Below are 14378 nucleotides of genomic sequence, written 5' to 3'. Positions count from 1 at the left end.
AAACTGTTACATGTGGAGACTGCCATCTGCTGGACATGCAGGCTAGCCAAGATTACTTATATATAGTAAATGTAATTTGCACAGGCTATTATATTTGTACAAAAATAGACTGCAGACGGGATTATTATTACAACCAAAAGTAATTAAAAAAAAAATGTAATCATTGTGTGTGTGTGTGTGGGGGGTGAATGAATAAATAAATGTGACAATAATAGGTTGGGACACTTTTTATATGTAGCACTGAGTAACCAAACATGACAAAAACTATACATCAGTACAGATTTGTAATTTATTTCTTTATTACATGCTTTGATTTGGAAATGTTTTTACAAAATTAGGTACACTATAACATACAGAATGTGTTTTTTGATGTTAAAAAAGGCAGTAATGTGTTTAAGATGATCAACTGCTGTGATAGTAACCTAATTAATCCTGTTATGAGGATGTTCAAAAGCAAAGCTTCATCACAGCTTGTGTGTGTGTGCATGTGTTCAGAGATGCTGGTGCAGCCACAGCACTGTGTTGAGGAAGCAGTCAGCCTGTGTGTCCACTCTGGACAGAGAATGTCCGTCTTCTGGAAACCACAACAATCTGGATGGACAAACACAACAATGGGCAGAGCTAAAAATCTGTCTTAATGATCATAATTATTAGTCTAATGACAGGAATCCCTGAGCTGAATTAAAACCTCTGTTATGTTGGATCAGATTTGTTTATTGGGTGTATTTAATGTATGCTCTGTTGTACCTGACAGGTAAAGCTCTGCTCTTCAGTGCTTTATAGAGCTCCAGACCCTGGTGAGGAGACACTCGCCTGTCTTTGCCCCCCAGCATCAGCAGCACTGGAGCCTTGATCTACAAACAAACACACAGCTAAGCACAGTGTACAACAGGTACTTAGTTTCATGTCATTTTATACAGATGTTGATGTAGTTTCTGTAGGTTCTTGTTTCCTTAAAAAGGTACATTTACAAACACACAACTACAGTTTCTTTATGAACTGGACTCCTGACCTTTGTGCACCTTCGTGCCACATGAAATGTCATTCTCATAACAGATTGGCCCATGACAAGGTCCTGTGTCTTGAAAACTAATAGCTGGATTTCCAAGAAACTTTGAATTCTCTTGGTCCTCTCAGAATAAATTCTAATTCATCTTAACAGTAGGGTCAAAATACACAAATCTAATGAATAGATTGCCATGAAATTTATGGAGAAAAATTTTATTTTTATGACCTCTTGGTCATTTCTCTAGTACCACCTGCAGAGCAAACTACATTTTTAGGCTACTACTGATAAGGCTGTACGAATAGCAAAACTGTCACTATGACATCAGCTTTTCGAAGTTTTGGGTTGAATGAGCATTGCAGGCTCTAGAAGCTGCTAGTGGGGCTCTAGATTTCTAGTCTCGTTATTAAGGCAGCTTTATAAATTGCCAAATAGAAATAACTTCTGGTCTAAGAATATGTTGGCTATTTGTACAATATGATTAAAAGACGAATTAAGAGATGTATTTAAAGTCTGTGTGTGCCTGACCTGAGCAGCATGTGTGATGGGGGACATCTCCAACATAGCAGCCAGGGCTTCAGCAGTGGGTATCTGGTCATATGAGTACTGAAACCCCACACTGGTGTAACGCCTGGAGACAGAGAGAGGATAAGAAGATTAAAACTTTAAAGTGGTTTGGATGTGTTGCAGTGTGTATATGTGCATGTGTCTCACCAGTCTACTATGTCACTGGTGCCCAATAAAGTAGCAGCATTAATGACAGGGTTCCTGGCTGCACACGCTCTGTAGAACTCTGGGTACTGACCAACCAGATGACAAGACAGGAACCCCCCGTGAGAACCACCAATCACAGCCAAGCGTTTGGAGTCAAGGGTGATGTCCATCTGCAGCGCAGTAAGCACGGCCATCTGGGTAAAGACACTCAGGTCAAATAATTTTCAGTCCTAAGGTGACACTGAGCTGTTTATGGATAAGCACATGACTGACACGACTGACTAAAAAAGTGTGGCAGCCTTCTATCTGCAATTTTTCCTTTTTCTTCCCTAATCATCGTAACTCCAGTCCTGAAATATTTAACAGATTTTTTTTACTCAGAGGTTTGCTGCTAACCTCACTCTATCCAGGACTCTCTGTCTGCCAGTACCTGCACATCTTTTACATCCTGGCTTCCGATCTGACCGATCAGGGACAAAATGCTGTCCTGACCAAATCCTGTGGATCCCCGGTAGTTCACTAGATAGAGAGACACAAAGAGGGGGACCGAGAGAAGACAACTAAATCAAAAGAGAAATGGAAAAGCCTTTGATAATGGGACTTTAGGAGGCCTACTGTTTTAGTTTTTTTTTTTTTACTGGTTTTTACCAAAAAAAAAAATCTATTTTCTTTTAAATGAGCTTCCGGCACAGTAATTAAAGTAAAGTAAGTAAAAGTAAGTAAATAGTGAAACCACAGTGTTTTTGCAGCAAATATTTTTAAAATCTGATTTTCACATGGATTTTGAGATTAAAAATAAACTCACAGTTTAAAGACACGGATTTTTAACCAAAAGTGAGTGAGAGTCCTAGCTTTTACATTTGAAGATACAGTTTAATGACTTCAATAAAAGCAATATTTTTGAGATTTTGGGAAATATGCTTATTTGTTTTCTTGCTGAGTTAGATGAGAAGATTGATACCCATCTCATATCTGTGTGCTAAATATGAAACTACAGCCAGAAGGCGGTTAGCTTAGCTTAGCACAAAGACTGGAAACAGGGGGAAACAGCTAGCCTGGCACTGTCCAAGGGCAAAACAAAATCCAGCACCTCTAAAGCTCACTTATTGTATCTCTTGTTGTCACTGTGAAATTGCTAGGCAACCAGCAGAGACTCCAAGACTAGGAAGTCACTGCTCCCGGCCTAGAAATGGTCCAACACATGCTCTGGCTTTCATTTTTTAGGCCTATATGTTGGTGTTAGCATGTTTCCAGATTAGCTGAAACATTTTTGACTTCCTTCATTTTCACACAAAAGTTAAATTTCACATTGAGCTGATTAAAAGAAAAGAAGAAGAAAAAAGTAGTAGGACAATAGCTCCTTCTGCAGGAAAAACTCAGCGATCCACTTTAAAATAGAAGACAGTTGCTCCAGACGGAATTTAAATTACAGGAGGACTAGCTGGGTGAAAAATTACCTACATATGCGCTCCGGATGGGATTAAAATCGCTAACCAGCACCGGTGATGTTAAAATCACCCCACCTCCCCTAGAGAAATAAATCCATTCCAAGCCACTAAGGTAAAGCTAAGCTAGCCGGCTGCTGGTTGTAACTTAATATTTAGCGTACTGACATAGCAGTGGTATCAATCTTCTTGTCTAACACTCGGCAAAAAAGCATAAATAAGAAATAAACAAATAACAATTTTTCCCACAATGTCAAACTAATTCTCTAAGTGTGCTAGTATTTGTGTATGTTGCATGTGTGTATCTGAGAGGAAAAGAGGCATCTCACCCATGAGCACAGCAAAGCCGAGTTTAGCCAGTCCAGCTGTGGTGCAGTTCCACTCTGCTGGGAACTGGGAGTGAGGGCCACCTGGGGGAGCAAACAGAAATAAAATCATAATATAAGAAATTAAGTAATATGTTTCCATCCTGTAAACAGAAATACAGCTACCACAAAAATAAGTGATGCAAATACAGACCATGGATGAAGACAACCAGAGGTATTTTGGCTTCTTGGAGGGGACAAGATGGTTTAACCAGGACAGCCCCGAAGTCTAAACCAGCTGATGAGAGAGAGAGAGACATATAAAACAAGAGAGAGAGAGAGAAAGAGACAAAAAGTAAGAAGAACAGACCTTGACATCACAGTAAGTTTTATATTGAAGGAGTAATTGATCATCATCATTTTGACCTACTGTGTGTGTGTGTGGATGTGTGTCTCATGCTCACAGTAGTGTGTGTTGTCCTCCTCTGGTGGAGGTGTAACATCTAGAACTGTCCAGTGGAAGTCAAAGGTCATGGCGGGCTGCTGAAGGGTTTGCCAGGTCACAGCCTCACCAGCTGAAGGGAGGAAACCCACCCTCTGCATACACATATACATCCACACACACACAAACACATATGTGGTCCATAAAACAAATAAAATCCCATGTAAATTTATTTTTCATCCAACTAATCCTGTACAATATAGTAAAAAGTAATGTAGCATAGTGCTTGGTGTTGTGTCTCTCATGCCTATGTGTGTGCTGTCTGACCAGAGTGGGAGGTGTGCTTGGGCTGGAGCAGCAGACGACCATCAGGTCCTTCTGGATTGTCAGCAGCTTCCAGCTGCCATAAACTTGTGAAAGATCAGATAGACCTGCAGAGAAGAAAGAAAGAAGTGATGAAGACAGAACCTGGTAGAGACAGGACAGAGGGGAAACAAACGCAGAGATAAAGGTCTGGTAAAAGTTTTTAAAGGGATTTTTAAATTATATACCCATATTGAATTGTACAGGTCTTGATGATATTATGTCCAGCCCTTGTATATCCAAATCACAGATGTAGATGACATGCAGAAGATGCATTTGAAATAAAATTATTGTGATTATATGCGGTAATCTATAAATTGTATTTATCTTTAATTTTGGGTCGTCTTTGGCGCAACGTTAAGCCTGTTCGTCTTGTCGTACCTTCCTTTTCTCTCTTGTGCTCCTGATGATGAAGATGAGAAGAGGGAGGAGGAGGGAGGAGAGGAGAATCAGGAAGAAGAAGATCTGAAGGAGGGGGAGGAACTGGAAGAGAAGGAAAAGGAGAAGGGGGAGGTGGAAGAAGAGGGGAAAGGGGAGGAGGAGGAAGAGGAGATGACAGAGCAGGAGGAGGGGGAAGAAAAGGAGGAGAAGGAAGAAAAGCAGGAGATGGGGGAGGATGGGGGGGCCAACAGGGGGAAGGAGGAGGCAGAAGCAGAGGAGAGAGGGGAGGATGAGAGAAAGGAGGAGGAGGGAAAACAAGAGATGGAGATGAGGACAAAAAAGAGAGAGGAGGTGGTGGTGGAGGAGAGGATGGACTCTTACTATCAGAGAGGGAGGTAACTTTGTTTGATCTTCTGTCGACCATAAAGAGATCCTAAGAGAGAGAGAGAGAGAGAGAGAGAGAGAGAGAGAGAGAGAGAGAGAGAGAGAGAGAGAGAGAGGGAAGAGTAAATGAGTCATAACAAGTGTGTATACAATGATGTAACAAAAACAAAACAATATATTTACAAAAATACAGAAAAACTGTGTATTTTTAAGAAATAATTTGAAATTTTGGGAAATGCGCTTATTTGCTTTCTGGCCGAGAGTTAGAGAAGATCGATAACACTCTCTTTTCAGTGTATCAATTATATAGCTAGAGCCAGGCGTTGATGAGCTTACCTTAGGTTAGCATAAAGACTGGAAGCAAAGGGAAAAAGCTAGCCTGGCTCTGCCCAAAGGTCACAAAGTCCACCTACCAGCACCTCGTTTTTACATTTCAGCTTGTGTATGGATTACACAAATGAGATCAGACGTGTTACAGTTTTTCTCAATTGCTAAAACACTAAACCCTATTGTCTGAACCAAATGCTCAGTTGCCTGAACCCACTGATTGAATCAATCACTCTTTTGGCAAAACCATAAGCACTTTTCACCTGTTTAGACACAACTTGCCAACACATTTTCATTGTGATGCACCCGTGCTGCATAATGGTGAGCACAGGTGACAAAAGTCAAACACAATTAAAGCACAGATGTCACCACTTGAACACAACAACTCAAAATTGATCACACTTGTGGCTAATGATGTGAGGGAACATATAAAGTAAGCCAGTTCAGAGAGCACTGGTTTGTGAGGCCCTACAATGGATAGAAATCTGAGAGGAAGAGTTTGTGTGAGAGGAGGTCGAGGTGGTCAGTGAAGACCAAGAACAGTAATATCTGATGAAATCAGAGCTACTGTGATTGACCATGTTCTTGTCCATGGTATGAGCATGAGGGAGGCTGGACAAAGGGTACAACCAAACATCAGTAGATTACTGTGTCCACCATAATCTGAAGATTTAGAGAAGAGAACAGGTAATACCCTTTTTTTGACATTATAGTACAGTATGTAAATGTTGACAGCAATTACTGTATGACATACTATATACTGTACCACAGTATACTGTAAGTACATATGTTTCAGTACATCACTGTACCAATATACTGTAGTAGTATAATGGAGGGTTGGTCTAAGTGTTTGTAGGCCTAGTATTCCATGTATATTTTTTGTAACTCCATGTTCTCTTTTTGTAGAATTGAAAGACTGCCACATAGGGGTGGGAGGACAGGTATGTTCTCCCCACACCAAGAGACCCTAATTGTTGATATGGTCCGTGAGAACAATGCCATTAAACTGAGTGAAATTCAGCAGAAGATCATTGAGGACCATGTCAATTTTGAGGGTATCAACAGTGTCAGCCTCTCTACTGTTGATCGTGTCCTCAAGCGCAACAGACTGCGCATGAAACAGCTATACAGAGTGCCCTTTGATCGCAACTCAGAGTCAAAGAGCAAAGATTCCAGTATGTACAGGTTGGCATATATCCAGACACATTCAATGTTGATTACGCTAAGTAGTGATTTACTGTAGTGGCCTAAATCACTTTTTCCATATCACTTACAAAACTATATCCATTTCTACAGAGGGTTTTTCAGCTGGATGCAATGGAAAGACCCCATGAATACATCTACATGGATGAAGCTGGGTTTAATCTCACCAAAAGGAGAAGGAGAGGCCGTAATGTGATTGGCCATCGGGCTATTGTTGGTGTTCCTGGGCAGCGTGGTGGCAATGTCACATTATGTGCTGCCATCAGCAATCATGGGGTTGTCCACCATCATGCCAACCTGGGGCCCTACAACACTCACCAGCTCCTCATTTTCCTCAATCACATGCGAGATGCTCTGTTAGGGCAGCAGGATGAGCATCCCATCTATGTTGTTGTTTGGGACAATGTGAGTTTTCACAGAGCCCTCCAGGTTAGAGAGTGGTTCAATATGAACCAAGGTTTTATCAATCTTTGCCTTCCACCGTACTCCCCTTTCCTAAAGCCCATTGAGGAATTATTCTCCTCATGGCGGTGGAAGGTATATGAATGCCAACGTTACACCAGGGTAAATCTCCTGCAAGCCATGGGACTTGCCTGTGGTGACATAGGTGTGGAGGCATGCCAAGCCTGGATACGGCTTGCCAGGGGATTTTTCCCCCAGTTGCCTTGCCAGACAAAATGTGGCCTGTGATGTGGATGAAGTCCTGTGGACTGACCCAGTACGAAGACATGATGCTGTGGCTGAGTAATGCACTTATTTGTATATTTTTGTACTTTATTTTTACATGGGCTTACTGTACACCAGTGGCAAACGCATAAGATTTCTGTTTTGTCTATTTGTACAAGTGCTAAATGCACAGGTTTTTTTTTGTTTTGCAACATGCATTTAGCCTACAGTGAACAATAAACATTTATTTCTCCAGCTTCATGTCCTGAGCATTGTGTTTTCTATTTTTCTACGTAGTGTTTAGTGACTGTTCAGTAGTGTTTTTAATTTTGATTGACTCGGGGCACGATTTGACAACATAGTTCAGTTTTGAGCACAGATTGAACTGTTTTGAGGTGAAAGTTTGGTTTTGCAAGAAGAGTCTGAGGTTTTGTGAATGTAGCTTGAAAATTATTTTGTGTTCACAGTTTAGAGAAAAGGAGAGCAGCACACAGAAATGTGTCTTAGCAATCGAGAAACTGTAATTAGTGATGTCAAACTATTCAATAAATATGTGGTTGTTACCTTCCAGTTTCTGCGGGCACTGCTGAACACCACTCTCTGACTGTCTGCAGACCAGCAGCAGGATGGCAAAGATTCATACACGCCTGCAAACTCACCTGAAACAGAGAGACATAAAGAGAATGAACCTTTTACCTTTTAATTTTTCTTTTTTTTTTCTTTTTTTTTACTCTAGTTTCAGCAGGCACTCTCACTTTCCCTACATTAGCCCTTTTATCCTGCTTCGTTAAGAGCTTTTTATATTCTATTGGAATTTTGTTGCACCTGCCAATTTTAGTTAATTCAAGAATTACAGGATCATAAAACAAACTGAAAGAATACCCCTGACAGTCTGCACAACTAGACATTAATAAGCCAGAAATGGATTGTATGTATAAGTAAAGTCCTGAATAATGAGAAAATTGCTCTGGATAAAGATAATAATATAAATATATCATATTGAACAGGTGTTTATTGTGTCAACCTGAGGTATATTCAAGTCATTAATGCAGACGACATGAAAAGAAGGTGCCAATTTGGTTATGTGCATTACTAGCTGGATATTGGATAGATATTGGACACTATCCCCTTTTACACTGTGCAAGACAAAATGTAAAGAAAAATCCTTTTTAAACTAAACTAAGAGTTTACAGACACACTAGCAGCTCTGTCAGGCTGTACTTGGGCACAGTGGTTCTTTGAGCTAAATGCTAACATCAGCATGCTAATGTGCTCACAATGAAAATGGGCATGCACAACATGAAACATGCTGATGTTAAGCAGGTATTTACCATATTCACAATCTTAATTTAGTGTGTTAGGGGCAGTAGTAGCTAAATCCGTAGGGACTTGGGAACCGGAGAATGGCCGGTTCAAGTCCATCACGGACCACGGTATAGAGTGTGGACTGGTAGCTGGAGAGGTGCCAGTTCACCTCCTGGGCACTGCCATGGTGCCCTTAAGCAAGGCACCGAACCCCTAACTATTTGGGATGCCCACCTATCACTCTAACATCTCTACCCAACTGCATGTGTGTATTTCGGGCCTATGTATGTGTGTAAAAAATATGTAAGTAATAAGTAAGTGAAAAATAATAAGTGAAAAAATTTTAAAAATTTAAAAATCAAGGGATTAATAAAGTAATTCTTCTTCTTCTTCTAGCATGTTAGCATGCTAACATTTGCTAAATAACACTAAACACAAAATACAGCTGAGACTGATGTGAATGTCATTAGTCTTGCAGGTGTTTGATTATAAACCATATTGTTGGGCAAATTTCAATTCTGACCTGATGATGGCGCAAGATAAGCAGGGTCACCAAAGGCATTACAATTCACCCTGAAGGGGACATGAATGCGTGTACCAACTTTCACGCAATTCATCCAATAGCTGCTGAGACAGAGTATCACCAAAGTCAGTAGGATACATCCTCTGGGGACCTTGAATGTGTTTTAAAAACAGTATGTAACCTACCACTCTGTGGTCTGTTGACAACATCCAACAGTGTGGATGTCTTCCCGCTCTTCAGGTCCAACTGTGGAGGATTAACAGTCACTGTTAACAGAAGGAAAAACACAGAAAGCATGCACAAAGACACACACATGCACAGACAGAGTACCTGCTGCAGACTGAGGCATTGGTTGTGAGGACCAAACACTCGACCCTGCAGGTAAATCAGCGTGGACCCGTCTGGACTCAGCCTGGGACAAGACACCGACAGGTTGTCCCCAGACAGACACTCTGGTTTGGAGAGAGGATGTACAGGGATCAGAAGAGCAGAGCAGATACAGTAGAGTGTGTGAGGTTGATTCATTTACAAAGAGACAAAGACAATGTGCTCACCACAGTTTCCATCCAGGTCAAGCTTGAATAAAGCTGACCTGAAACAGAAATTTAAGAGAAAGAGAAATTAAACTGCAAACTGTAATTTCCTAAACTGTGGAAATTTGAGTTTGAGGCCTGCTATACAAATAAACTATATTTTTACATGACTCAGTGAACTAAATGTTTTCTTCTTGGTGCCTGGAAACAGAAACAAAATTTAACAGTTCCTGCTTTTTCTGCTCAGTTGCTGCTGTTTTCCATTTTCCTTTTCAGTTTTGACTCAGCATATCTCACACACAAGAAAATTACCTCCTACCTACCTAAATATGATAATTGCTCAAATGATCAGTGCTTTTATATACAGTATGTGTTAAAAAAGAGTGAGCAAAGGGTCAGAAAACAAAGCAGCTATCCAACCTGCGGTTGGAGCAGAACTTCAGTCCGAGTCTGAAGGGTTCGTGGTACCAACTGACAAAAAACACAGACTGACTGCCGTGAGCCCACAGAGCCTGGAGGACAACACACACGTGCATGCACACGCGCACACACACACACACACACACACACACACACACACACAATGTTAATTACAGAGAAAACATTTATACAGCATACGTAAAAAGCCAAGAGGACATCCTACCGTTCATTATTATTAAAGATGTCAATCAAATCAAATTAATGAATCTGCACTGGCATTTATACTACAACACAAAGGCACATCAAAATCCTGCAGTGTCAGAGGAAGTAACTGAAAGCCTCTCTGTCCTCACCTGTCCAGGTGAGACGTCAGGCGGAACGCCCTGCAGCACGCTGACGGAGCCGCTCTGCAGATTCACCACACAAATCACTGGAACGCTCTTATTGGTCAGAGCCTCGCCCCAGTCTTCACAGTACACACTCCTTTCCTGTTTGCACACACAAACAAAATAAGTGACATGTACACATTAACACTTTTCTGTGTAGTTAATGACATGAATCTTCCGTTATGTGTGTGTGTGTAATACCTTCCCGCATGCAGATTCCCCATCATGTGTTTCTATAGATGTGTTCTTCATCTTCTCAGCTACATAGAGCAGTTTGTTCTCACACTCCGACCATGACAGACAGCCAAACTGGGCTGGAAACACACACACACACACCAATAAGTGTTTATATAAACACATGAACACACAACAATACAAGGGCGCAGTAGCCCACATACTTCACAAAAGTGGAAAACACTATATAGGTTGATGTGACTAGGTCAGTGATGCTTAGTTATTTCTGGGTGATGATACATCAGATTTCTTTCTTGTTGGGGGAAACAAGAAAAAATGTGAAACATGCGTCTTACCGTCATCATACACTCTGCCGTGTTTGTTGAGAGCAGTCAGGTTGAGGCTTTTCCTTAGGCCGTGGCGGTCCCATATCTGAACAACAACAAACAAACAACAACAGTCTGTCAAACACTGATACATAGGATACATCCTTACAGAGAACACTTCGGTCTGTTTTTCTCACCTCGAGGAGCTGGTGGCCACCTGTTTCCCTGACAACGGCCCTCAGGCCTCGAATGGGAGAAAGTCCACTCAGTAACCTAAAGAGCAGAAGAGAAATAAAAACTCTGATTAGTTCATAGTGTGGTCAGTTTGGCTTCAGTTAAAGAGAAACTGAACACCTGGCTGAAAAGCAATGTTTCACTGCACTCTCTGGTTAAAAGTTTAACTGTCTGTTGCACCTCTGACGGGTGCTGGTGGGTGTGGCCTGAAGTGCGCTCTGTTGCACTTGTAACCACACCCACAGTGATGACACTTCTACATCACTGCAGCAAAGTGAGAAGTTAAAGCAAAGCTAAGACGTGATTTTCAGCTGCTGTTAAGTTGCTCTTAAACCCCAAATGGGCTATGTTTTTAAATTACAGTTGGTCTGGAAAAATCAATAGCGAGACATTATTTATGATGTTATAAAATTAAATAAATGAAAACAGTGTGTGCAGATGTATGTGCAGTGCTTTGGTCATCAATGACAAATATATGACCAAATATTCCTACCTCATATCTTATGGTTGCAGCAACATGGTTTGAGCATTAATTTGCATTCAAAGTTGTAATAAATCTGCATTTTTAGTCAACAAATGCCAATAACAAGATCTCAGTGAAATCTCAGAGGATTTTAGGGTTTAAATTTACAAAACATGAGCATTCTGTTGAATATGAGGGTCATTCAGAAGAACAACACATGATGCAAAAACTCAAGGAGTGCTCCAACCTACCAACCTTCTTACAGTATTTTGTGAGTGTGAATGTGAGTGTGTGTGTAAGCACTCACTCTCCAGACACAGGTACACAGGGTCCTGGTGGGAGGACAGTCCTGATGCTCTTGTGGTTGTTGCTGTCTGTGATCAGAGTCCACTGCTGCGAGAAGCGAAGTCTAGAGCCTCGGACCAGGTCGCTCTGACTCCACTCTGGATGTGGACACAGTGAGAAGTTTTCCAAGTTGGGTTAAATAAAGATGCGCTCAGTTATTTAAATTATCCACACCTGTGTGATACAATCGTAATGAAATGCAAGTCCAAGAGGCAACCTCATGTGTATCTATTTTAGGATCTTAGCCAGAAAATACAAGCTTCCTGGTTTAAAGGATTATAATTAGAGAGATATTAGTTGATCACAGTTACAGTATGTTTGTGTTGGTGTATATGTACAATCCAGTGTACTGTACAATATCCAATAAACAACAGTCAGGTGGAACGGTATTCTTCCAGACAAATAGATGGGTTTACTCTGTAAACCTTTTTAAACCCTTAAGACAAGATCACTGGCGTCAGTCTCAGAGTGCCTTTGACCAACAGGTTGTCACGAAATCCAAAGAAATGCTGGAGGTCATATTCATTCCCAGAAGGATTTTCTTTTCATGCTGGCTGCTTAAACTCTAAGCAAGTGAGGATCTCTTTCATTTTTTGCATTATTTACCTACTGATTCAGGTTAATGTGATTATAAGAGGAAAACAAGATATCTGGACAACTACTGGCTGATGACCGATGATTTGGACATTCATCGTTACCAGAAGATGATTTCCAACGACTCTCTGACCTTTCATCCCTTTCAGGTCAAGTCTTTACATGGCCATTTGAATGGACAAATTCACACTTTCATACAAATGTCAACAAATGGCAATATGTCCGGGAAGCTCACTGTGTACATTTATATTCCCCAGATGATTAAGTATTTTCATGTTCTTCTGCCATCATTAGTCCAAAACATCAGCTTTGCACACAAGAGGTCTCTCGGGTAAACTGGCATTCAACTTGATATTAATGACCCCACAGCCTTTCCTTAAGTGCCATCCTCAGGACATTACTGGTGAGGCTAAAAGAAGAATAAGATCATTCACTGTGTTGTTTGTTTCCCTCCTTATAACAACGGCAAACCAGCATGTCCGATTTGTGAGAGAGAACTCTGATATGTTGTGGTTACACTGCAGTAATAAAAGGAGGCATTTTCCTACCTACAAATTGGTATGGTATATATCATACATACAAACCTAATTCAGACCTTGAATTAGAAAAGTTAGATACTGTTTATCCTTTTTTTGTGTAACGTAAGTGTAATGGCTTCATAGCGCCATTGATGCAAACAGAACGTTTACGGCTTTGCCAATTGTTTGCAAAAGCATCAGTAATAATGTTAAGCATTTTGCACAGATATGTGTGTGCACCTCACCTGCGGCCACGGTGTAGATCCGGAGCTGTGGGAGCTGCTCCTCACTCACATGAGCAGAAACAGGCGCAGGGAGACCGCTGACATCTCCGTACACCCCGATGATCTGTTCGGGGTCCATCTGTGTGTGCTGCCGTAGGCTACACACACAGACCTAACGTTAAATCACCTGTCACACTTGCACGGTCAACACTAGCAGCTCAGACAAGTTCAAACTCATGCATCAAGCACTAACGTTAAGCCGTTTCCTTCTCGGAGGGTTAAAATTGTCGTCAGGCTCGGTTTACTGCAGTTTCACTCATCAATGTATCCACATTACTCTGTCAATGATTTTATCGCCTCCCCTGGACTTGATTCAACATTTCACAATGATTTTCACTTCACCAGCGCCTCCATGTTGAATTCACGAATGGACGATACCACTTTGGTTCAGTTTGGAGGGGTGTAGTGGAGGAAGTGACCGCTGAGCAGTGGGGGACTTTAGTTGTAAACATCTATATTACTATTGATGAAGTTTATTTATTATTAGTTATTTGTTATCAGCAATCATTTACGTCCCTGATGCTATTTTTTACAAGTCTGTTTTCTTTTCTGTGGATTCAAGATGAACTTTCTGCCCAGATGTATAGGGGAGTCTTAGTTTGTAAATAATAATTTAAATATTAAGTTATAAAATTTTACTGTATGGCAGAGCAGAATCCTGCAAGCTATTACAGGGAAAATGGTAGGCAGCTTTAGCTGCAGTGTATTCAATGTGTTTAAGAGATTATTTACTACTTAAAATAAATTCACAGCAACAAGCAAGGTGTTCACATTTTTATCTTTACTTGTCTGCATAAAAGACTGTCTAAACACCATGTGCTTATTGCATTCTTTTCACCTGGTTTTAAATTTAAATCTTTATCGTTCATTATCATTCAAACTGCAGCTGCTTTCCATTACAAAATCTTTGTCCAAAACTATTAGGAAAAACAGTCCATACTAACGTTTATCATGTCTGTGCCTCGGGCTAACATTGCCTTTTCTTCAGGTTATCATAGTCGTAAAATCTGATTACTTTCTATCCTAAGTAACTATCT

The 14378-nt window shown here is 40.8% G+C and overlaps 1 protein-coding gene and 1 long non-coding RNA gene across 3 annotated transcripts; one reads left to right on the top strand and one right to left on the bottom strand.

Annotated features, from left to right (window-relative positions):
* Nucleotides 1–212: 212 nt before the first annotated feature.
* Nucleotides 213–13723, bottom strand: zgc:136971 (S9 family peptidase). Of its 2 annotated transcripts, none has more exons than XM_044211630.1 (21): nucleotides 13303–13723; nucleotides 11908–12043; nucleotides 11101–11176; nucleotides 10934–11009; nucleotides 10605–10717; nucleotides 10371–10505; nucleotides 10018–10109; nucleotides 9619–9656; nucleotides 9395–9516; nucleotides 9250–9310; nucleotides 7801–7895; nucleotides 4657–5089; nucleotides 4240–4343; nucleotides 3935–4067; nucleotides 3685–3768; nucleotides 3495–3575; nucleotides 2151–2239; nucleotides 1721–1914; nucleotides 1535–1637; nucleotides 748–854; nucleotides 213–591 (listed from the first exon to the last, which is right to left on the bottom strand). In XM_044211630.1, exons 1-21 carry the CDS (start codon nucleotides 13418–13420, stop codon nucleotides 492–494), a joined length of 2490 nt encoding a protein of 829 aa, XP_044067565.1. In that variant the 5' UTR covers nucleotides 13421–13723; the 3' UTR covers nucleotides 213–491. The 2 variants fall into 2 exon arrangements, with proteins under 2 accessions (XP_044067565.1, XP_044067566.1); XM_044211631.1 differs by having other exon boundaries at nucleotides 5038–5089; nucleotides 13303–13722.
* Nucleotides 4285–6926, top strand: LOC122883247. The gene is made up of 3 exons (XR_006379587.1): nucleotides 4285–4423; nucleotides 6274–6552; nucleotides 6664–6926. It is a non-coding gene; the product is annotated as an uncharacterized LOC122883247 (long non-coding RNA).
* Nucleotides 13724–14378: the final 655 nt, after the last annotated feature.

The sequence above is a fragment of the Siniperca chuatsi genome, linkage group LG10 (genome assembly GCF_020085105.1).
Source record: "Siniperca chuatsi isolate FFG_IHB_CAS linkage group LG10, ASM2008510v1, whole genome shotgun sequence".
Classification (NCBI taxonomy): domain Eukaryota; kingdom Metazoa; phylum Chordata; class Actinopteri; order Centrarchiformes; family Sinipercidae; genus Siniperca; species Siniperca chuatsi.
This window is presented reverse-complemented; position numbering and strand designations above follow the sequence as displayed.

Coding starts and splice junctions, on each gene's coding strand:
- zgc:136971 (XM_044211630.1), bottom strand. CDS start 13,420: ATGGACCCCGAACAGATCATCGGGGTGTACGGAGATGTCAGCGGTCTC. Junction 10,718..10,933: donor CGGCAGAGTGTATGATGACG/GTAAGACGCATG, acceptor GTGTGTTTCCAG/CCCAGTTTGGCTGTCTGTCA. Junction 9,517..9,618: donor TGACCTGGATGGAAACTGTG/GTGAGCACATTG, acceptor TCTCCAAACCAG/AGTGTCTGTCTGGGGACAAC.